This window comes from Xenopus laevis, chromosome 3L (genome assembly GCF_017654675.1).
Source record: "Xenopus laevis strain J_2021 chromosome 3L, Xenopus_laevis_v10.1, whole genome shotgun sequence".
Classification (NCBI taxonomy): domain Eukaryota; kingdom Metazoa; phylum Chordata; class Amphibia; order Anura; family Pipidae; genus Xenopus; species Xenopus laevis.
In genome coordinates, this window is record NC_054375.1 from 100,345,477 (window position 1) to 100,370,766 (window position 25,290).

Sequence of the window (25,290 nt, forward strand, 5' to 3'; positions counted from 1 at the left end):
GAAGTGACGCCACGTGCGTCACGTATTTACGTGTGAGTTTGACGCTACAGACGTGACGACGCCATAGCGGGGTCAGTGTTCACATTTTCACTCGGTCAGATGAAGTATATGGCCTGAGGGCTGCTGATTTTCTGAAAAACCGTTCTTGTGGTACTGCGGCCACTTTTTGGGGAAGAAATAACAGCCATTCTATATGTTTACTTGTTAATAACACAGCCGTCAATTATTACTCATCATATAAGACATTAGTAGCTGCTGCAGTGTGGAGTGAGCTTTCAATCTAAGGTCCCGACCCTATTACATTCACACAGCAGGGCTAATTCTATCAGGGCAACAACCTTCAGTGCAAAGTGAACTCCAATATATGAGCTGGATATGTGGAAGGGAGTTTGCACTGCCTCTTTCTTCCAGGATACACAGCTTTCAGAAACTGTTTATCAACACATTTTGCAACTTACATCTCCCACTATGGAAATGTCTGAATGTTTTTGGTGTGGTAGGAAACCCAATGCATGTCCAGGAGAACATACTATCTCTGCAGATAGCTTTCTATTCTTACTGCAGGGATCACCTTGGGTGACAGGCAGCACACCTTAAAATGTACCTGATATTGAACAATTCACTGGGAAAAATGGCCAATATTTATATAAATACCTGGCACTGGAATGTAAAATTACAGCTTCTCACAGTGTATTGTTGGTCTAACAATCGTTTATAGGTAAAAGGTTTAATATTTCTTTTATTTTTAGAAAAACAGCTAGGAATAGCCATCCACACTTACAAGGTATTTAAGCAGGTGCCCGGAGCTGCGACCAAGAATCATACTACAGGTATAGGATCCCTTATCCAGAAAGCTCAGAATTACGGAATGGCTGTCTCCCATAGACTCCATTTTATCCAAATAATCTAAATTTTTAAAAATGATTTCCTTTTTCTGTGTAATAATAAAACAGTAGCTTGTACTTGATCCCAACTAAGATATAATTAATCATTATTGGAAGCAAAACCAGCCTATAGGGGTTATTTAATGTTTAAATGAATTTCTAGTAGATTTAAGGCATGAAGACCCAAATTACGGAAAGATCCGTTATCCGGAAAACCCCAGGTCCCGAGCATTCTGGATAACAGGTCCCATACCTGTACTAGGTTTGGACTGGCATTCAAAATAGGCCATGTCATTTCAGGTACACAGAGACCCCACCCCTTTAAAGTTATACTGACACCTAGGGGCCCATTTACTTAGCTCGAGTGAAGGCATAGAATAAAAAAAACTTCGAATTTTGAATGTTTTCTTTGGCTACTTCTACCATCGAATTGGCTACTTCGACCTTCGACTTTGAATCAAACGATTCGACCATTCCATAGTCGAAGTACTGTCTCTTTAAAAAAAACTTCGACCCCCTACTTCGCCACCTAAAACCTACCGAGGTGCAATGTTAGCCTATGGGGAAGGTCCCCATAGGCTTTCTAATGTTTTTTTGGTCGAAGAAAAATCGTTCGATCGATGGATTAAAATCGTTCGATCGAACTATTTGCGTTAAATCCTTCGACTTCGATATTCGAAGGATTTATATTCGACCATGTAAATCTGCCCCTTAAAACTACTTTTCAAAATATAAATTTGCATTAAAAGTTATATATAGGTCATGGTCATCGTTTTTTTGCTAAAAGGTCTGCTTATGTAAGTTATTGTTCCAAAACCTGACTGTCCCTTCCCAACCTGTAAGGTATAGCTTCTAATGCTAATGGACTACTGCTGCACAAATATGGAAGCCCCCTCAAGGAACATGGGGGATCAGATGGGTAATGTAAAACCATCAGGCAGATACTTCTAGCAAAATTATAATTAGCATGCATAGACAATTTTATGAAAGTTGCAAAGAAAAAAGTTTTAATTTCTGCTGTCAGTATCTCTTTAACTTAGCTGTAGTAAACAATGCCATTCAGCAGCAGCAACATACTGCCCCGTATGAAAAGAGGTATAAATTCATTGAATGAGAGGGTAATTTTTCCCTGGTAAGGGCCCCCTCTTGAATATGCAGTGTTCAGAAAGGACTTTAAAAGGGAACTATTGTGAAAATGAAGATGTATGATAAGGTCCAGATCACAGAAATACGATAAAATCTAAATAGATGCATGGGATCCATTATCTGGTAAGACATTAATTATGGGAAAGTCCATTTAAGCATAAAAACGTTTTTTTCCCTCTTAATTTCCATTCTCTCTGTAATAATAAAACTACCTTGTACTAGAGAGTAACTAATCTGCATAAGTCCATACTGGGGGCAAAACAATAGACAATATATATATTTTTTTTTATCAGAGAGATCCAAATTACAGAAAACCCCAGGTCCCAAGCTTTTCAGATAATAGATTCCATCCCTGTTTTTTCAGTTATTTATCTTGAGACAGTTAGCTCTAACACAGCATAGACTAATGTAGTTGACTTGTCATTCAACATCTGATTCTGACTCCTGCCTGAGAGAGACAGATTGCTGAAAGGTGGATATTGAAATCTCATTTAAATGTTTAATTATATGGAGATATTTTGTTATTTCCATTAGACAAAGCTCATAGTAGTTTAAAATTGTATGATAGTTCCCTTTATTTGTAAGATTTTTGTATTATTGATTTTCCTGTTCTTTGTATTTCCAGTTTAGAACTGATTATGATGAAGTTATGATAGGATAGTCAGGGTCACTTTTCATAGCTTTCCTAACTATTTTACATTCAGCAGGGGAATTTAAATGCATTTCTTAATGTGTTATTTCTTGCTATGAATATAGCTCACTGAGCAAGAGTATGTACAGCTCACTGTGACTTTCTTGCTAACAAATGTTTGTGAACTGTCTACATAAGTATATATTGTTCTGTACAAATATTTACTTATCTCCACTTAATGGTCTTTACAAGCATGTCACGTTGTAAGCAGATCTGCAAAAGCTATTACATTTAGGTGCATAACTCAAGCTGAGAGCTCATAATATTTATCTTAAAAAATATAAAACAAAACATGGTTTGAATAGATTTATTTCATTTGTTAATCACATCTTGTCAGTTGTAACTTACCAAAGTTTCACCTACACTTTTCCTAAATACTAGGATATTATATCAACCTTTTACCAAAGCTAAAATCTGTGGAGGTAACCTGAAATCCCTTCCATTGGGAGCTTTGACTATAGCTCAGGGAAATGAAAATAATTTATATATTTATTGTCCAGTCTGCACGACTGCAGTCTTCTTGGTTCTAACTGAGGTTTTCTAATTACATATAGATCTGAAAAATGTAACTGTAGAATATGCATAGAAAAAAAAAATATATAAGAAAGACATACAGTACAGCAAAAGATTTAAATTAGTTGCCATGATTATAATACTGAAAAAATAGTATCCTAATTTAATCAATTATAAAAAAATCATTACAAATATTTCAGACAACCTTTAGATATTTCCTAATGTAGGTTTATACACAACTGTGAATACACATACCTCTAGTTTTGTATACAAAAATTCAGACAGTAATGTAACTTCAGATCCATTATAATCTTACATTTTACACTGTTTTCTCTTATTTTTGTAGCTTGTTACTTTATATTCAAGTTAAACAGTTAACATAATTCACATTTTTAATGATAAATAGACTTGTCTATTGATTTGATCCTATAAAGTTGGTCATACAAAACGTTATAAGAATAGCAGAGGGCACCAATACATAACTATAATTATTTGTTTGCTTAGGGGAATGGTTTGTGAGGACTGAAACGTCAGACTTTTGTACAATGTGGTAAAAATAAAAAGATTGGAGTTTTTTTAAGGGTGAGCTGGTTTTAAGATTTTTCTTATATGCAAGTTGTAACTGAGCACCCCGGCATATATAGTTTTTGCATCTGAGTGTGGAGGAGTATACATCAGAAATTGCTTTATTCTTAAGTATGCATGCATGTATGTAATGCTGTAACAAAAATTATAATTCATAGCAATAAGATTAATTGCAAACTATTTCCAAGCATCCTTTATATCTGGAGTGTAAAAAAAAAAAAAATACTCATTTACTCAATCTATAAATTAGTGGATCAAAGCAGTGGTGTAATAGTTCATAATGATAATTGCCCAAAGATTAAAGGTAACATCATCTCCATTTGTATTTTTTTTCACTTTTCAGCATTAGTTCAATAAATAGGGATTTTGCCTATTTTTTTACTTAGGAAGTAAACTAGGGAAAATCTACTACAGGTCCGTATGAGCATAATTGAAACAAATCAGCAGCACACGGAGAAGCCTGTGTATGATGAGCTGTTTTTTTTATCTCACGGCCTAACAAAGTCTAGCCGGAGTAGGGAGGATTTGTTTATACAAAGGGCTTCTCAGTGGGATTTATGGAATTAGAAGAAAAGCACTCTATAATAATTGTTCTGCTGTTAGTAGGCACAAATGATCTCTAAAGTTTAAATGTCAGGGGAAGATTAATCTAGGATAGTTCAGTGCTGAACACATCCACTGCCATCTAGTAGTGCGGCAATTACTTCCTATACTGTTCTAAAAGCAATACACTTTGGAACCTGTCATTCCAATTTTGCTATTTGCATGTAAACATAACTCTTCCCTTGGGCAATTCTGCTGTACCCAGAGACACATTCTCTCTGGGACACGCATATACTGCCACACCTAAGAACACACCATTTTATAATATAAGGTAAACAGGAGGAAAAAAAAAAAAAAGGCAACTCTGGTACTAGGGCACAGGGAACAGGAATTGACCTTTTCCCCAAGGAATGTATGTTTGCTGGTCCTTTCGGAACAGTAACATCAAAACATTAAAGCAATAAAAATATAATGCATTGTTGCCCTGCACTGGTAAAACTGCTGTGTATTCTTCAGAAACACTACTATTGTTTATATAAATAAGCTGCTGTGTAGCAATGGGGCAGCAATTAAAAGGAGAAAAGGCTCAGGTTACACAGCAGATAAGCTCTGTAGAACATAATGGTGTTATCCGTTATCCACTATTTAACCTGTGCCATATAGCCTTTTTTCAATTTCCGCCATTGCTACAAAGCAGCTTGTTTATATGAACTATAGTAGAGTTTCTGAAGCAAACACATTCGTTTTACCAGTGCAGGGCAGCATTACATTATATTTTATTTACTTTCTTTTTTGGGTGTTGCTGTTCCTTTAAAAAGTCTTACATTTAGTTAGAGTAGCCATAATTTGGTGTTGCCGAGTACTGAGGGTCATTCTGTGCCATGGCACCTTGTGCCGCATTCTGAGCTGCCTGTTGTACATGAGGATTCTTCCAAGCTCCGGTGGTCCATTCTTCTTGAGCCTTGCTAAGACTACCTCCTGCACCACGGTAAAACCTATGAACCTGCAGGAGAAAAATTGCAACATATTAATGATCTGCTTGTTATCAATCTGCGTACATACATTTAGCCACTATTTTCCTTCCTAAAAATGCAACCAAATGCTGTTCAGTCAAACAAACTGCATCAATCCGATCTTCATAACACAAGAAAAACATACAAGTTCTCCCTCCAATGAGCTCAACATGTGCTACTCAGGGTCAATGCATAAACGATTTGTAAGCAATCAAATCTAGAGAGATTTAGTTTAAACAATCATCAAATTTTAGTCAATCCCATCTTTACACATGAGCTCATTCTGAGGTTTAGAAAAGTTGTATAAATATCTTTCAAAATTTCCACAAAGAAACAAATATTCTTTTTTTACAAAAAAACCCATGATACTCTCTCCCAACATTACTTAGACCACAATGTAATGTAACCCCTACCATGCCTTGTTCCACTGTGGAGTGATGGATTTTGTGACTTGAAGCATCAGTCCTATATCAGAAGCAGTGATGCCCAACCAGTGGCTCGTGAGTAACATGTTGCTCATAAACCACTTTGATGTTGATTTCAGTGGCATCAGAGATTTTATTTTTGAATTCCAGGCATTGGGGCAACTTTTGGCAGGTGTTCTGCCAAATAAAGCCTCCTATGGGCTACCAGTCCATATCAGCCAATCGCAGCCCTATTTTGGCATTCCCAGGGACTTTGTTCCTGCTTGCGTTGCTCTCAGACACTTTTTACATTTGAATGTGGCTCACGGGTAAAACAAGTTGGGGACCCCTACTATATGAAAGTACAGGTACTTAAATTGCCTAAAATCCCACACTTCACAATGGAATCAGATAAGGGAGAGGTTGCAATCTGGGTGAAGCTTAAGGGGAATGGGTAACAGGTGTTTGTGGAAAAGGATAGAGAAAATGGTTTCCTTTCAATCTAATCTGGTATGTTTGTGTAGAAAAAATATATACATTTATATTTGATACTTCAGATGGTGTTTATGCACTTTTACTACATAAGCCCATCTGAATGAGCTCATGTCACAAACAGGGGGTATAAGTTTTCCTTTAATCTCCTCACATGGCACCAACCATTTTTTTGTCAATAATGAATGTATGGCTTCTCCAGTAGCTTCTCTATTACTTCAGGTCAGTTAGTGACATCATTTCAATGATGCTTTTTTAATGCTTATTTCTGCAGTGGCAATGTAAATGCCCACAGCTATCTCTTCATGGTCTATGAAAGCCATTTATTTTTCACAAATTAATTCTGATCTGCATCTTCAAATGATTGACTAAAAGTAACTTGTGTGAATTTTGCCTTTAGTTTTTTTTATGTAATAGTTTTTCTATAATTGTTTTTAAATCTCAGACTCTCTCATATTCCAATCTTACATTCACAACATTTTATTGTTAATGGATTAATGAATGTATCAATAGATGGTGATTTATATTCTAAATTGTAGAGCTCCATAATTAATTAATAATTGTGAGAAACTAAAAGTAATGAATAATAAACAATTACAAATAACTATGTGCATACAGCAATGTTTGTAAAATGGAGCACACAAATCAACAAATCCACTAAACTGTTCAGGATATTTAAGAAATCTACTTCACAAATAATATATTTTTTTCTTACATTCGTTTATATATTTATAAATAGAAAATGATTTATCTGTGAATTCCTTAAACAAACATGTTTTCCTTATTCTGCTCTGGCTGGTTCCAGCATGAGTTAGCAATTTGCAATGCATTACTAATAAACAGCATACGTGAGTATGGAAAATATGTTAGGCTGAGGAAGCAAACTAAAAAAAAAAAAAGATTTAATAATTACTTAACGATAATTGTAATCGTAATACAACAGAACAGAATTAGTAAGCATTACTACAGTTTAGTGGATTTTTAATAATAGTGAATGATCCCCCCCCCCCAGCAAACTCAAAAATCTCATGCATACCTTAGTCAGTGCCACAAAGGAGAGGATAGCCACAGCGGTGAACATGATAGTTGGGAACAGCATTACCACTGCAGCTCCAACACTTGTACTGAAGAAACTAACGGTAGCAATCCAGCCACTGAGTAGAAAGGTTGGATAGTTAATTATGTGCCCCCTATTGTACAAATATAATCATATTATAAGTCACTGAGGAGTTCCATTTTAAACCGATCACGGATCTCTGAAGTGACTTCTATTATCCTAATATTTTTCAAAAGGGGGTACTTTATTAATTGTAATACACAAGTTTCAGGGAGTCATGTAACAGAAATGACAACACTAAGCACAATTTATAAGGATATCATATACAACATATTCATGGTGCGTGTGTATTATTAGGATATAAGAGGGTTGAAGTTAGCAGTATAGATTCTACTAAATTCATATTCATGATTATAGTTGCTCACAGACATCACATTCCATTTCAATCTTTAATTTTTGGTCTGATCGGGCAGCTAAAGCTGCATCCACTTCTGGTACTTGCGTGTAGATCACAAAGTGTGAAGTAAAGGAATACAACTACCATAGGATTTTATGAGCAAACTATGTTCGAACGAAGAGGCAGAGCCAACACCGATACAACCCCATGCAGTGGGGCTCATCCACTTTAAGGGGCCCAGCCCAGAATACGGAGTATGTATTTACTAAGTGATTTTATGTAATTACACTTGGCCCTGGCACTTGTTCTGCCACTGCTGGGAATAAATGGATCACACAAGCTAGTTTTAGAGGGTTATATTTACATTCATACTCACCAGACACCCCAGCCTGGAATGCCAACAGCTTGGATTATACTGATCACCAACTGAGCAGAAAATGTGAAGAAGAATGCCATGAAATTAAATGAGCTGTCTGTCCTGTGAGAAGAGAATAGACCTGTGATTCACAGAAAAGGCCTAAGCAGCTACAGATGGGGCAAAAGGGAACTGCACCCTCTACCGTACACCAGGTTAACTGCAGACTGCTCAGACTGGAATGTTACAAACAAAAAGAAAGACACACATTAGTTTTGTGTTTCTGGGAGTATAAAACTAAGATGAAATGAGTAAAAGTTTTACAATAAAAGAATGTGCCAGAAAGAATGTGACAGGTAGGTTCTAGTGAAAAGGTGACAAAGCAAACAGATTAAATGTATCAGAGAGACAGAATGGTACTTACTTGAAAGCTTTGTAAGCAGGTCTGAACCAGCAGACATAGGAGCAGGGTGTAAAGAGGATGACCCATAGAATTGCCAGGCCAAAGTTAACGGCTCCGCCTCCTCCAATCAACCACGCCAAGCAGCCAATTAGGTTCACCCCCAAAGTGATGCTATGCACTGCACACAAGGGGGACACACAGAAAGGCACACGCATGCAGTGAGAAGAAAGCCATAGATCAGAGTGAGACTGTGAACAAGCCAGTGTGGTTGTCAATTATTACATTTTATTTACACACCCAAAGCAATGCACAAAAAGTGAGATGGCTGCCTACACATCAATATTACAACTAAAAAAATATATACTTGTTGGTTCAGGAATTACATTTTATATGGCAAGAGTGGATTGTTTGCAGTGTAAACAAGTGTAATTTAGAAATAAAAATTACACCATAAAAATCATGACAGAATCCCTTTAAACTATATCATAATGTAAAATCTGACATTCTATACTAAATTTCTAATGTGACAGTAGGTAACCGAACAATATAATAAATAGGGCAATTATGTAATGGCAGCATTCCTTTCAATACTTGAGGTGAGAGACAGTAGGACTGACTAGTAGATTGTGAATGCTGAGAATTTAGGCAAACTATATTTATTTCAGCCCCCTTAGTGGGCATTCCTGCCTATCTATTTCTAAGGCCTAGAGTTAATTTTATTGCCCTAATGGGGATTAAACGTGAGGTCAGTAAGAAATTTGGAAGCAAATACAAATAAAAAAAGGAAAGTGAACAGAATATATACATATCCCTTATATTTGTAGATTTATACATTACTATTATGGTAGTTGATGCACAGGCAGTGACCCATCATGAGGCATGTTGTACCTCAGAACAGATATTTCAGACAGCTAGTCTATGAGATGAGCGCTAGGGCCCAATCGTTGATTAGCTGTACCAGACTACTCACCTTTCCATGTCTCCTAGCTTATGACTGGGCATATTTTAAAAAAAGCAAAGAAAGGAGAAACATAAGGTAAAGGAAGTGAAAAAAGTATAGCCACCCCTAAGACAGTCAACACTGCATTAGGCAGATATAGGTTTGAGATTTTGTCACTGAGCACATTCCGCTAACACAAAGGAGAACACAGCTTGTGCAAAGATTGCCTAATTTCTTCTATCAAAAAAAAAATAAAACAAAAATTGTGATTTGTTTTCACCTACTAATGTATTGTGTTATGAACTCTACAATGTTCAATATTAGATGACAAGAAGATCTAAGAGAAACAAGTTGCCAGGTAAAGCTTTGGGAAATCAATTTGGGAATTTTAAACAAAGTGTAGGAGACAGGGTTGGGTAGATCATAAACCCCAAATGTTAATCATTCTGTTTTAGCTCTAAGTTAATTAAACTAAGGTTGAATTTCAAAACACAGCTGATTTGAACATTAAACTTTCTATTTTGTCTATTCATCAGTAACTTATTTGTGGTTCTCTTTGCTATACAGAGTGCACAAAGCTACTTGTGAAAGCAGTGACCAGCCATGTAACACATCAGCTTATTGTCCACTCACACATCCACAGGGAGTAGAGACGCTTGACAGTGGTCCGATGAAGGTCTGGGATGTCATTCTCAAAATCTTGGTGGAAACATGGCTTCAGCGGTATAAAGCGAGGAAGCGGAGGGAAGTTGTTTTCTTTTTCTTAGGAAAGTAATAAAATTAAAAAGATTGGAATTCTACAGCAGGCAAGAAATAACTACACTACTAGGACAAGACACCAAAGTACAAGGGAAGATAGACCAAAGATATGCAAAAGATTGGGATAAAAATCTAATTAACCCATGTAACAGATTTCAGTCATAGAGGCCCAATCATGTAAGGTCATAAATTTCAGCCTATTTGACCAACTTGTCTGAAAAATCTTCATGTGGACAGCATATGTTGGACATCGTGCTTACAAGTAATTTCTGTGTGATTGCCTTTGGACTGACTGCTCATATGAATACCATGGAAATTGCTACCACGGAGTTCTAAATAAGTCTCACGTGGATTCCATGTTTGCATCCGCATCAGATCTGGTTTTTCCAGTCTGATAATATTTGCAGTGTGCTGTTATTTTACTGTAAATAAAATGGGAACCTGTTTTTTTTTATATTTACATGCACCCAAATTGTAAGAGATGATTTATAACAACCATGCTGTGTGTCAGTAGGGCATTGAATATTTCTGGCTTGTGCTGGTTGGACCAGGAGAAATCTGTGAGCAACTCACAGCAAAGTGGGGGGTTATTTTGGTTTTGGAAATTAAACATATACATTTTAAGAGGGAATAAAATAAGGACTATTTGTGAAACAAATTTGGAAAATCTCTACTTCTTGGGTGATGTTCTATTTCAAGTAAGGGATAGTTTCTCTCTATAATTAAACATTCATGCACCTTATTATAAATATATACTAAAAGGGGATTCCTTTGTGTGATCTAATATGGAAAATAATATTACAATAAGTGTTTGCCTTTCGCTGGGCACATCTGGACACTGCTCATTTACACAACGTGCAAAAGATATATTTGAGCCAAGTTCTGATTTTCAATCAGTGCCATTAATTTAATCTGTATCTTATATATTAATAATTATGAGTGTTTGTTTGTTTGAAGCTTTATTCTTTATTGGCTGCTCTATTCACTATTGTGAATGGCTTGGTCAAGATTGCCTCAAATATGCAAAATATCATGTAACTGTATGTGAATACAAAAGCTATTTTATATAGTGAATAATGCACTACCTAGTGTAAAATATATAGTGAATAAAGTACCCCTCTTGTAAAATATAGTGATATTATAAGTTACCGTGGAGTTTCATGGAACTACGAGGTAACTTCTAATATCCTCATATTTTGCAACTGGGGGTACTTTATTTATTATAATACACAAGTTTCAGTGAGTCATGAGACAGAAATGACATCAGAACTCACCGTTTATAACTGATATATATATATATATATATATATATATATAAAATAAGTCACCAGCAAATTCCATGATCATATAAAAGAAAAAGTCATGGAACTCAGCTTTTACAACTGGGGGTAAATTATTATATTACATAAGGTTGATTATTTAGTATGATACAAAGTTTCAGTGAGTCATGTGATATAAATGACATCACTGAGCACTTATTATAACTGATGACATCACTAAGGACAATTAATAAGGATATAATTTACCGGATATTCATAGTCTTACCAGACATAGTCAGTGCAGTTTGTACCCACAGTCAGCAGGGGAACAGTTTCCTCTGTTAAGCTGGAGTCTGAAGAAATAGGAGGGAAACTGTTAGATCCATGAAGATAGCCCAGCACCCTCCTTCATCTCAGTAAAAACTCTGAAAGCAAACAGTTATGCGACTTTCTAGGCGCCTTTACGCGCTTGGTTCTAGCGACCAAACTTCGCGCTTCTCTCAGAGAAATCGCTACGATAACTGCCGTTTTTACCTAACAGGCGCGTCCTGCCCGCTGTCTCCGTGTCGCTAAATGGAGTTGCAGTAGAGCTACAGAGTGTGGCTTCTATCGCACGAACAGATGTCCTCTCAGTGACATCACTGTATCACGGGACAGCGAGTGGAAAGGAAGAGCGCGCACTCATACAGGAAGTGGGAGACAGGATAGAGCGGGATTCTTGAAAGGAGGCAAGTACTGGGAACTCTGACGTGTAAAGGATTAGGAAGGAGCATTTGTAGCAGTTCCCTATTTGTCCTGCAAACACTTATCCCATCACATCAGCATTTACACATGTACACAGTATTCCTCCCAGCTTCCTGTTACGCCAACCTACCATTTTTTAGCAAATGAGCTTTCGTGAGGTCGCTTCAAGCTGCTATTCTCCATCCGGCCCATTCGCTTACGTGAGGCAGAGACGTTGTGCAGGTTAGTAAGGGTCGCCACACTTTTGCTGCCCCTACTTTGTATCCCCAGTGTAGTTAGATGTTTAAAAGGGTACTACAAGGTGCCAAATATCGCAAGTCCCTCCCATTTCAAGGCCACGCCCGCTGTAATGCAATCAAGACTTCATGGGGTGTTATGACTGCCAGCGTCATGTCTTATTCTGTGTTTAGGGGTCATTACTACTGCCATATTATACTACATACTACAGTCTGAATGACCAGAGTACAAAGATCAGTATCAGAGGGACATGGACCCTAGGCATGAGGTTTAGGGTTCCAGCCTTTTTGACATGAGCAATCTGTTATCTGGCTAACCTTTATCCAGAAAGCTCCAATTTATGGGAATGCCATCTCCCATACGCTCCATTATAATCAAATAATTCAGCAGAAAACGGCACTGGCTCAGGGTTATACAAGTGAGCACCACGGATCGCTTCTTTTCCGTCTACCGCTTTGTTTGCGCGGCTGCGCATGCGCAGTACAACGTAAAGCCAAACTTTAAATAAAAAGTTGACTATTTCGTTCAACTGCGCATGCGTTTGTCCCTGGAAGTTTGAAGAAAGAAGAAGCCAGAAGAGGATCGCTCCGTGGTGCTCACTGGTATAACCCTGGGCCGGTGCAGTTTTCTGCTGATAGCACCAGGCAGGGGTGTCAGGTAAGTCAATACAATCACTTGGGGGTGCCTAACATTTGGCACCCCAAGTGCAGGATGCCTTTCATTCTCCTAAGGTATAGAGATCCAAATTACATAAAGAAACCTTATCTGGAAAACCCCAGGTCCCAGGAATTCTGAATAGCACATCCCATACCTGTAAATGAATTATTTTTTTACACAAACATACCTGATTGAAAGGAAACCATAATATTTGTAGGAACAATTTCCCACCCCATCACCTTCAGGCCCGGATTTGTGGAAAGGCCACCAAGGTCCGGGCCTATGGCGGCAGAATCTTAGGGGGCGGCATGCTGCCCAACCACACCCACATTGTTTGAAAAATATTGGGGATGTGCAGCAAATACAACAATTTTTAAAATTTTCCATGCGCCAATCCCCTTTGCATCAGTCCAGATGATGAAAATTTGCACGAATAAAGGGGAGGGGACAAGGGTGAGGAACGGCAGTGGGCCTAGGGGCGCTCGGTAATCCGGCCCTGAACCTTGCTTGAAGTGATGGATAATGGGACTTAAAGGGGTTGTTTACCTTAAAAGTTACTATGCCGTAGAGAGTGATATTCTGAGACAATTTGCAATTGTTTTACATGTTTTATTATTTGGGGTTTTTGAGTTATTTAGCTTTTTATTCAGCAGCTCTTTAGTTTGTAATTTTAGCAATCTGGTTGCTAGGGTCCAAATTACCCTAGCAATCATACACTGATTTGAATAAAAGACCGGAATATGAACAGAAAAGGGCTCAGGCAAGTAATAAAAAGTAGCAATAATGATACATTTGTAGCCTTACACAGCATTTGTTTTCTAGATAGGGTCGGTGACCCCCATTTGAAAGCTGGAAAGAGTCAGAAGAAGAAGGCAAACAATTAAAAACTAGAAAAAAATAAGACTAATTAAAAAGTTGCTTAGAATTGGCTGCTCTATGATATACTAAAAGTTAACTCAAAAGTGAACCACTCCATTAAATGTCTTTTCTTTCCCATATTGAGTGGTGCTTTACAGAGAGTCTGTGCACAGCACACGATAAGCAGTGGGCTTTAAGTCCCAGAATCCATCACTTCACAATGGAACAAGGAGAGGATGAATGTCAGTGTGTGCTTAATAATGGTTTACAGTTATCTACTAATGCAAGTCATTGTAATGACAATTCTACACAAATTCTGCATTTGATTTGTTGTAATCTCTATACCTGTGGATAATACAGCATTTTTGGTTAAAAAAAAGGTGGTGGGAAGCACAATCAGACTGTCACGGTTTGCTTCAAATCTGTGGAATCAGGTATGTATGTAAAAAATATATATTTACTTTTGAAAATTCAGATAGTATCTATGCCTCTTAAACCAAAGAATTACCTAATGTCAAAAAGTGGAGTTGCGAGGAGATGAAATGCTAATACACATTGAGAGCAACATATTTAAAGCTTTACATTTGGTACAATAATTACTGCATTTGTATTAGTAGCAATTAACAATGCAAAAGTTGTTTATTTTATAGATCACACCAGATTTATCCAAGTGATGCATTCATACAAACCAGCCACTAGAGGGAGTCCTACGACTTTTGAATACTTCCTATGAATTAGTCCTATGTAAACTTATTTAAAGGAACAGTAACGTCAGAAAATAAAAGTGTTTAAAAGTAATGAAAATATAATGCAGTGTTGCCCTGCACTGGTAAAACTGCTGCGTTTGCTTCAGAAACACTACTATTGTTTATATAAATGAGCTGCTGTATAGCAATGGGGGCAGCCATTCAAAGGAGAAAAGGCTCAGGTTACAGAGCAGATAGGAAATAAGCTCCATCTGTCTAATGATGTTATCTGTTATCCATTAGTTATCCTGTGCCATAAAGCCATTTTTCAATTTCCGCCATTGCTCCACAGCAGCTTGTTTATATGAACTATAGTAGTGTTTCTGAAGCAAACACATCAGTTTTACCAGTGCAGGGCAACACTACATGATATTTTCATTACTTTAAAACACTTACATTTTTTGGTGTTACTGTTCCTTTAAGTGTAAAAAGTGTGAGTATTGGATCAGTATTAGGACCTGATAAAAAGCGATCAGGGGACTTAGAAATATGTAAATATGTGCTGCAAGCAGCTCTCTACCACCATCTGTCAGAAGAAAGAACTGCTGAGTTGTCAGGACCATTTAGTAGTATAAGATTAAATAGACACAGGTGTATAGTTGCATTTTAAAATGCATGCAACTCACTATGGGATGTATTTATTAATATTATATTTTATTATTAATAACCAATCAGCAATTAGATGTTAGTAAATATGCCTCAATTTGTTTAAGCACCATGTGAACAAGTGATCAATTGGAGGACTTATGCTTATAATAGGCGACTAAGGTTAGGAACATTGCATGCTACATCCATATGTTTCTGATGACCAAACTGGCATTCTCAGTAGTATTAAAGTATACCTCCCAGCATTCTTCAGCACAGTAATCAGTGTAAAGATGAGCAATTGAAGAGTCATACATCCCTAGGTAGCATCAGTAGTTTATTGGTTTATACCTGTAGCTCAGCTGTACTGAAATGTTGCTGCATATACAACTAAACATAAAGAACACAGAACCTGCATGTGGAATTATGTGATCCCCTGTGTCAAACAGGCTGCATATAAGATTTTGGGGGCGTTGTATCTGTAAAAGTATTTAAACATTGAAACAGACAATCACTGAGAAAATATTATATATATATATATTTGTCTTTTTGTGCTCAGGTATTGTCTAGGGATGGATGTTAGCTTGGAGAGTACTGACTCTGTCCAGTGTTCTCCAGCACCTTCTGGAACTGAACTCACTGTATCTCGTTCTGGAATTCACATACTGGTTGGCGTAACTGGCAGTGTGGCTGCTCTGAAACTGCCGCTTCTTGTATCTGGCTTTCTGCAAATACCAGGGGTAAATAACAATGCAGACTTATTTATACCCTTCTATGATCTATATGCAATATCCGCATTATATCTAAATGGGCTCTTTGCCTTTCAGTCTCTTGTCTTTCTACGATAGAACTCAGCATTGCACTTACAGTATGGTAACAACTTTTTTTCCCTTTGGAGTGATGTAAAAACGTATATAAACATTAATGTTCACAGAGACCTTTAACCTAAATTGTAGATTCAGTTGAGATGTAAATGTGAACAATCTTTGTAAAGCACGGTGTAAAATGTGTCAGCGGCTCAGCATCATATAAATAACACATAATAATGTACTAGAGGGGCTGATTTAAGCCTACAAACACCATGTGAAGTTTTGCTGAATATGTTTGTGGACTGCTGGTATACACTGTGTTTCCTGATTTTACCCTTGGGGCACTGGCATATGCAAAAATACTAAGCCGTTTGACAATACTCTGAATCACTGCAATAGTGGGTGCCCCTTTTTGTGTTTCAGGCTGTAAATGTTTGTTGATAATTGCTTGATTTAGGGGTGCAACTGTAATTACCAAGAATTGTCTTTCACATAAATAGGGAGTGATTCCACCTGTTATGTCACCTGTTTGCCCTACTAATGGCTGGGGAGATAAAATACCAGGACCTGATATGTGTGCCAGTGCACCTGACCATCGAAAATAACTGCAACCATTTGTATGGCTGCCTTCATTAACACTGCCTTTTAGGGCTCTTACTGACGAGCGTTTTTACCTGCGATCCCCTGTGTTCCGTTTCTCTGCGTTCAGACGCAGGGGAGCGCAGGAATAGACGCATTTGAACGCAGGAAAAATGCAGCATGTTGCGTCTCAACCTGCGTTCGGCGCCTACACGCGCCTGTGTGAGTACAGCCCCATTGGAAAAAATCAGATGTGTCTATTCCTGCGCTCCCCTGCGGCTGAACGCAGAAAAACCGAACGCAATGGAAAGAGCCCTTATACTGTTATTATATTATAAAATAGAAGTCCGTATAGCTGCACACAACTGAGTAAGCTCTGCCGCATGCATTTAAATAAAGTACTAATAAGCCATGTAGGATGTGAATTTAATATGTGTGTTAAAGGGGTAAGGTGGCAACCCTAATTCACATGTGTATAACTAGCTTACATAATCAAAAGTGTTTTTTTTCTCTCAAAGGTACAGGTTCAAGTTGTAAGTACAGAGAAGGCCAAACACTTCTACAACGTGCAGGATATAGCTGTGCCGCTATGTAGTGACCAGGATGAATGGACGGTAGGTGATGCTCTTTTATAATTAGTATATGATTGGTTCTTAGAATGCCAGCCTAAAGGGCACATGCTGTAGGATATAACAAGATGGAAGCATAAAATACCCTCCAATCTTCCTTGTGGTATGGACCAACTGGCCACAAGGCCCACCAAAAAATAGAAGTGTTTTCATTTGCAGTGTGGTAAGGCATTCCTTCTGTTACATGTGAATATTGAATGTGTTTACTTACCTCATTGCTACTTTATTTATTAATGCTTTTACTTCAAGCATATTTTCCTCAATTTAGACTTTGTTTCAGTATATGTCTGATATATCTGTTGAGATGTAATATACGGGAGAAAAGGAGAGTAGGGAGCACTCACAGACCCGTCGATGTACAGCCGCTGTGCTGCTACGTGAAAAACGCTCCAGAAGTGTGTGTCCATCAACAAACTCTTGTAAGCACGGAGCACCAGCAAGTTTAAAACATCCGTTTATTTGTTAAAAAGTGAAAACAGAGCGTAATGAGCCCAATAGCTCCATAGCTTTGACGCATTTCGTGGACAAACCACTTCCTCAAAAAGCTTTTTGAGGAAGTGGTTTGTCCACGAAACGCGTCAAAGCTATGGAGCTATTGGGCTCATTACGCTCTGTTTTCACTTTTTAACAATTTTCAAATAAATGGATGTTTTAAACTTGCTGGTGCTCCGTGGTTACAAGAGTTTATATCTGTAGAGATACCTAACATATTAATGTACATATATTACTCTGTATGTTTATAGATGTGGACAAAGCGATCTGATCCTGTGTTACACATTGAACTTCGGCGATGGGCTGACCTGATGCTTCTGGCTCCTCTGGATGCTAACACTTTAGGAAAAATCTCCAGTGGGATTTGTGACAATCTTTTGGTAAGAATAAATATCCATATAGCCCAAGCAAGGTACCTACAATTGGTAATGGCCAAATAACGGCCCGCATAAAGGAGGTGTCCACATTTAATTTATATTGACATATTTACCCACACTGATATGGGACTTATCCTCCAAATGCGATTAAACAATATTAGATAGCCAGGACCATGCAATTTAAATTAAAAAGCGATATTTATTAACACCATGCCAAAATTACTAAAACCATTTAAAATAAGCAGCGCTGCTTGGGGGGTGGGGTTCCCATTTCTCCTAAATATGTATTAATAAACAGTCCCATGTAGTATGAGAGGCTGCGTGCACGCTTTGAATCCGAGCCTCCACTGAGTATCAATTGTAACCCGCTTCTAGTCAAAAGCGCCCATCCATACGAGGACCGTGGTTAAACTTTCATAAGCTGAGGAGAGCAATAGATCATCACAACAGATGGAATGAAACACCAATGAAGTGCTTAGTTCGATGGAGAAAAGGAGATTAGTCCAGTTCAAGTTGTGGATAACAAGTGTAGAGCGGCATGTGAGGCGGAACCGGTGTGGGGTTAGCACATTGGTGCCCAAAATAGTACAGTTCTGAATAACAAAGACGTGGGCTCTAGAGAAGGGGATGTCCCCTAAATACATCCGGTGGACATTTGGATTCCAAAGGTATGGTGGTATAACAATTACTATGTAGTTGTATGTATCCCACCGCTCTGCAGCGATTGCTGCACCGAATAAGAAAATTACTGACCGTAGCAGATCACCTCCCACACCGGTTTGTGCAACAGTCCATACTCACATCCGTCTTCCGATATCACTTGTACCTCTGGTGCGCATCATCCCCACCGGGAAGGAGAGCAGAAGAATTCCCCTGGCAGCGCTGTACCTCGACAGCTGTTTCGCCGCTACCTTTGTCAAAGCCAGGGGAATTCTTCTGCTCTCCTTCCCGGTGGGGATGATGCGCACCAGAGGTACAAGTGATATCGGAAGACGGATGTGAGTATGGACTGTTGCACAAACCGGTGTGGGAGGTGATCTGCTACGGTCAGTAATTTTCTTATTCGGTGCAGCAATCGCTGCAGAGCGGTGGGATACATACAACTACATAGTAATTGTTATACCACCATACCTTTGGAATCCAAATGTCCACCGGATGTATTTAGGGGACATCCCCTTCTCTAGAGCCCACGTCTTTGTTATTCAGAACTGTACTATTTTGGGCACCAATGTGCTAACCCCACACCGGTTCCGCCTCACATGCCGCTCTACACTTGTTATCCACAACTTGAACTGGACTAATCTCCTTTTCTCCATCGAACTAAGCACTTCATTGGTGTTTCATTCCATCTGTTGTGATGATCTATTGCTCTCCTCAGCTTATGAAAGTTTAACCACGGTCCTCGTATGGATGGGCGCTTTTGACTAGAAGCGGGTTACAATTGATACTCAGTGGAGGCTCGGATTCAAAGCGTGCACGCAGCCTCTCATACTACATGGGACTGTTTATTAATACATATTTAGGAGAAATGGGAACCCCACCCCCCAAGCAGCGCTGCTTATTTTAAATGGTTTTAGTAATTTTGGCATGGTGTTAATAAATATCGCTTTTTAATTTAAATTGCATGGTCCTGGCTATCTAATATTGTTTAATCGCATTTGGAGGATAAGTCCCATATCAGTGTGGGTAAATAAATCTTTTGGTAAGAACTATGAAACTGAATGTGATATATAAAGGAACACTCTGAAAATATTTGGCTACCTATATTGTCTCTTAGCAAAAGAAATGGCATCCACCTTTCGCTTCATACATGGGGCCTCTCAAGTATGTTAGGGCCTATATCCACCCCATGTGTCACTGCTAAGGGACACTAGGTGGCTGTGGGCATTATTTGCAATCTTTTTCACAGGACTTTCCGAGAAATGTGGAGCCTTTGGCTTTCCCTTCCAAGTGAAAGCGAGGCATTAAGGTTGATCTGGGCTATTTCGCTGCCCAAAGTTGTATCTCTAAAGATTCTCTCACTATTTCATAACTAGAACTAGTAAACAAACTTTCATTTTAGAGAGGGTGTCCTTGAGGACATTTTACTATAAAGTTACAGGAAAAAAAATGTAAAAAATTACTAACATTTTCTCAGGTAATGGCACTGATCAAGGCTAATCTTTTTTGCAGACTTGTGTGGTACGTGCATGGGATTTGCAGAAACCACTTCTCTTTTGTCCAGCAATGAACACCGCAATGTGGAATCATCCTATCACAGAGCAGCAAATATTGCATCTTCGCAGCTTTGGCTACACAGAAATTCCCTGCATCGCAAAGAAGCTTATGTGCGGGGATGAAGGTTAGAGCAACAAGCAGCTTCTATTTATTGTTAGTGATTTACACACACTATTATAAAAGATTACCTCAGGGGAAATACAGGTACTTACTGGAAAGGGGAATAGTACTTAAAGGACAAGGAAAGCCTAAAATAGAATAAGGCTAGAAATGCTGTATTTTGTATACTAAACATAAACATGAACTTACTGCACCACAAGCCTAATCAAACAAATGATTTATACTTTCAAAGTTGGCCACAGGGGGCTGTCATCTTGTAACTTTGTTAAACATCTTTGCCTGACCCTGACCCTGCACATACTCATAAACAAAGCTGCTTGAATTCTGCATGGCTGGTAAGTAAGCTGGGGGCTCCCCCTGCTGTTCATAAGTATAAGATTGTTTCCCTGCTCAGCAGTTAGGGAAAATTTGACAATTCTTATAAACAGCAGTAAATGAAGGGAGAATTTCACTGCATACAGTCAGGTTTCTTTTAAAAACTGTACACATTTTTTATTAAAGTATATTGGAGATATGTTTCTTTTTCATTAAAGAAAGTAAAAATTGGATTTTATTTTTTTGCCTTTCCTTGTCCTTTAAATGGTTTCTATACCATCATTTTGTATATATAAATACATTTGTATTTTCTCATTAAGAAGTGAATATGAATATGTAGTCATGTTCGCTAGCTCTTTAAAAAGTATTGCTGACTCAGCTAGCAGCTTCAGACTTTTCAGATTTCAGATTTTGCTTCCATTCTTCTCTGGCTGACTGGCCAAAGCAATTTTTTGCTACCTATATTCTTGCTGCAGTATCCTAATCCCTTTACAATAGCCTGCAGTGGGTATATCAAGGGGCCTGGTCAGTCACAAAAAAGATGGAAATGGAAATATATAGACAAAACTGCAGTAGGAAATATGTCTCTCAAACTAATATCATACAACAATGTCTGATTGGATCTTTTGAATCATCAGAGTTAACTGATAAAAAGTAAAGTGTATACAGGCCTTTTAAAACACACAGTCAGGTTAGAATGAATAGAGAACAATGCAATCCATAGGTGTCGTTTTTATTTTTTTTAATCCCGTCAGGTTGTTCCCATCATTAAGTGGCAGCATGTAAATTATATGTTCCAGAAAGCAGAACCAGTGTTGTTTATTTTTCTATGAAACATTCAGATATGTATACAAATGCCCCAGAACGATTACACTAAACCAAACAACTGAAGCATTGGATAGTTTTTTTTTTTAGTTCCGGCCCCAGTTTATCAGCACTGAGTGCTAATAGCAATAGCCTGCACTTCGGGTTTTGCAGTGCTTCCTATTCTCCTTATAATTACATGTGTAGTATTGGTCATAGGCTAGTAATGCAAATAGGAATTTCACTGTTTACCATAGTATTTTAGCAGAGATTTGCTCATATGGCTGCAGCCACAGAGACCCGAATATCATTTAAATCTTGTTATACAGCATCTAGATGTTTTTATACATTTATCTGAAAACAAAATTCACATTTTTCAAGTCCTACCACAGATAGGACTTTGCAAAAGAATAACTTTACTCATTACAATCAATTAAAAATAGTGGTTCCTTTTTAAATTAAAATGATCTACTCAGTTTCGGTTCAGTGCTGGTGCAGAAATTGGCAGCAGGGAAAGAAAGTGCGACAGTCAGATAAAGCACAATTGGGATTGCAGCTCAAAGGGGTGTTTTATGTGTTTATTTACTTGGGGATTCTTTTTTGGTTATTTGTTTTGTGTCTGTTACTGTTTATTCTCTCTCACTTCAGTTAGATCATATGATGTAGATTTCTCACCTTCCTGCCAATTTTCTCACCTTCCCGCTGTGAATTGTTGTTTCACTTTGACAAAGGCTTACATTTATACTTCTGTGTGCAAATTATTTTGGTTTGCAAATATACCATTGGCAATTTTTTTTTATTTGGTCTTCCACAGGACTTGGAGCTATGGCAGAAGTGAGCACCATTCTTGAGAAAGTGAAAGAAGTTCTTAAAGAACGCCATTTGCTGGTATAATGGTCATGATGACAGAGTAAGCACTATACAAGACACTTAGGTTCTACAGATACAGGGCTCAAGAAATGCCCCATCATTGCCAGAGCTGTGGAGTCGGCAGCAATTTTGGATACCTGGAGCCAGTCTGAGTCGCCAAAAATGGCTCCTAATAACTTTAAATACAAGCACTGGTAAAAATCAAATCAGATTTAAGAGCTTCTATGAAGGAGGATATGGCAGAAGTAATTCTTTTTCTAAGAACAATACTTTAGTTAATTTTGGATTCGATTTAGCAGCTATGCTACAGCCATATGCCAGGTTCAATTAATATAGGGCTGTCCAACTGGCAGCGACAACCCAATCCCCTTGTGTGGCCCCTCTCATGAAAGTCTGCCTGCTGTGTCTGTTTACCATGTGTACCATGCATTGTTTACACCTCAAATTCAGACTGTAATCTCCTGTATTGTTCACACATGTAATCCCCCTGCATTGTTCACTCTTGTAACACCTCTATTGTTCACACCCTAAAGCCCTGTACTGTTCACACCTCATACCCAGACTGAAACTTGTTCACACTCATAAAAACTGCTGAAGGGGCACCAGCACTGTGTCACTGTATGTAGTACGGTACATTTTAGTGGTCCTGATAGGTTTCCTTGTCTCCTGCTCTGTTCCACTTTCCCTATGCTCCCTGTGTGTGCCATACACTAACTGCCCTATGCTCCTTGGGTGTGCCATACTCTGCCTGGGTGTGCCATGCTCTGCCTGTGGAACATAACTGGTATTTGTTCTGGGGGTTTGTTAGAAATTTGAAAATTATTGTCAGGGGCTCCTAAGGTGTTTAATCATGACGGGGGGGGGGGTACTGTGTTATCCACGGGGGAGGATAAGGCATTTGGATTTAATGGTATGTCTTAATATGAGCTAACATTTTCACATATTAGTGATGAGTGATATTCCTGCAGTGAGAACCAACCATTTGGTGTTCTGGTGTGCTACCACAAATAATGTGGACATGGTCTTAAAAGTTCTTGTGGTAACATGGGTGTGGTTTAAAGTGGGTGTAGTTTAAAAACAGGGAGTGGTCAACACTGGCTTACATTATTGGCCCTCCACCACGTAGGCCAGAAAAATTCCAGCCCTCGGTACCAGAGAAGTTGAACAGCACTGAATGAGTATATAAGTTTTTTTAAGTTTTCCAATTGTTTTTGGTTTATGTAGTTTAACTTTGATTTTGGAATAGGATTACCAAAGGATGTTTGTCATGAAAACATACTCTCAACCACACATAACTCTTGGGTTTGAATGTAAGGGGTTACGCTCAGTCTCTCAATTACCTTACACACAGGTTAGACTAACATCAAACACCCCAAAACATACCAACACCCAGAAAATTCATTCCCTGCCACCATCGATCATTAATAGGCGATAGATACCTAATGTGATTATTCCCCTGTCTTCTATCACAGGTAATAACTCACACTGCAACAATGCATCAAACACTCTTTCCTATGGTTAGTCAGGGTAAGATCCTACTAGTTCAGCAAGCACTCCAGCAGCCAAAGGGGTAATTTACACTCAAACACACTTTCCTGCTAGCTGTACTTGTTATTCAACATACAAAGGTCTAGGTCCACAGCTCTGTTCTTTGATCAACTGACTGGCCCAGCTTCCTTGCCCAAATGGTGTGACTCCAAATTGTCTCAGAAGGCAGATATGGATGTCACCTTTCCACAGCCTCTTGGTGGGATACCCTAACAAGGGTCTTTTTGCGAGCCGGAGACCAAAAATTTCCTGTGTTAACTTATGATATCAGAGCAATACTGCCCTGGCATGACAATGTGGTTTATATTTTTGAGCTTTTGCAGTGATAAAATGCCTTGTATGTTGTGTTCTTAACTTTCAATCAACATGGAAATACATTAGTATATTAAAGGATCAGTAACCCGAAAAAATAAAATAGTTTTTACAGTAAGGACGAAAGAATGCGATATGGCTGATGGCGGAGCGCTTCCCTTGCACGCCAGCTCCTGCTAAGCCGCAGCTCTCACGATAGTTCGGCTCCTTCTAGCCGGCTTCCAATGCACACTTCTGTTACCGTTTGCAGAGCGCTGTTCAAAGCAATCACGGAGTCTGGCAGATTAATATCAATGTAATGGCTTTATTGAGCGCATTAAAAACTGCTAAGGAGGGGGATCACATCTAACGCGTTTCGTGTCAGAGAACCTGACACTTCATCAGAGTAATTAGTGCATACCTGTGTAAGTGCTTAAATAGTGACACATATGCACAGGGCCGCCATTAGAAATCACGGGGCCCCGTACAACAAAATTTTTGGGGCCCCCTGGGCCCCGCCCACACTGACGACCAAGCTCCGCCCCATATCCCGCCCACATCGCAGTTAAAACACCACACAGACATCAGCGCTAAAAAAGTAACCCCCCCCCCCACACAAGTTGTAAAAAGCTATTGATGGTCAGGGCCCCATTATAAAAAAAATTGGGGCCCCAAAAAAAAAAAAATTACAATTTTTTTTTTTTAAAAACATTGGTGGCAGGGGCCCCCTGTTAAAAAAACTTGGGGCCCCAACAAAAAAAATGTAAAAAAACTAAAAAATAAACAAACATTGGTGGCAGGGGCCCCCTTCTAAGTTAAAAACAAATTGGGGCCCCAAAAAAAAATTAATTTTTTTTTGAAAAAAAAAAAAAAACATTGGCGGCAGGGGCCCCCTTATAAGTTAAAAACAAATTGGGGCCCCAAAAAAAAAATTTGGAGAAAAAAAAAAAAATTTTTTTGAAAAAAAAAAA

At 38.4% G+C, this 25,290-nt stretch overlaps 2 protein-coding genes and 1 long non-coding RNA gene across 7 annotated transcripts; 2 read left to right on the top strand and 1 right to left on the bottom strand.

Annotated features, from left to right (window-relative positions):
* The first annotated feature begins 36 nt into the window (after positions 1-36).
* On the top strand, positions 37-10,636 carry LOC121401543. The gene is made up of 2 exons (XR_005966338.1): positions 37-71; positions 9,991-10,636. It is a non-coding gene; the product is annotated as an uncharacterized LOC121401543 (long non-coding RNA).
* Positions 3,016-12,455, bottom strand: scamp5.1.L (secretory carrier membrane protein 5 gene 1 L homeolog). 4 transcript variants are annotated; one of them, NM_001350096.1, is made up of 7 exons: positions 11,976-12,085; positions 11,728-11,794; positions 10,057-10,185; positions 8,505-8,661; positions 8,102-8,203; positions 7,308-7,425; positions 3,016-5,365 (listed from the first exon to the last, which is right to left on the bottom strand). In NM_001350096.1, exons 2-7 carry the CDS (start codon positions 11,732-11,734, stop codon positions 5,189-5,191), a joined length of 690 nt encoding a protein of 229 aa, NP_001337025.1. In that variant the 5' UTR covers positions 11,735-11,794; positions 11,976-12,085; the 3' UTR covers positions 3,016-5,188. The 4 variants fall into 4 exon arrangements, with proteins under 4 accessions (NP_001337025.1, XP_041440786.1, XP_041440785.1 ...); XM_041584850.1 differs by lacking the exon at positions 11,976-12,085 and adding an exon at positions 12,316-12,455 and having other exon boundaries at positions 5,070-5,365; XM_041584852.1 differs by lacking the exon at positions 7,308-7,425 and having other exon boundaries at positions 5,067-5,365; positions 11,976-12,132.
* Positions 12,270-23,082, top strand: ppcdc.L (phosphopantothenoylcysteine decarboxylase L homeolog). Of its 2 annotated transcripts, XM_041586712.1 has the most exons (7): positions 12,270-12,407; positions 14,318-14,371; positions 15,828-16,008; positions 17,175-17,270; positions 18,029-18,157; positions 20,327-20,495; positions 22,425-23,082. In XM_041586712.1, exons 3-7 carry the CDS (start codon positions 15,841-15,843, stop codon positions 22,502-22,504), a joined length of 642 nt encoding a protein of 213 aa, XP_041442646.1. In that variant the 5' UTR covers positions 12,270-12,407; positions 14,318-14,371; positions 15,828-15,840; the 3' UTR covers positions 22,505-23,082. The 2 variants fall into 2 exon arrangements, with proteins under 2 accessions (XP_041442646.1, XP_041442647.1); XM_041586713.1 differs by lacking the exon at positions 14,318-14,371.
* The last annotated feature ends 2,208 nt before the right edge of the window (positions 23,083-25,290 follow it).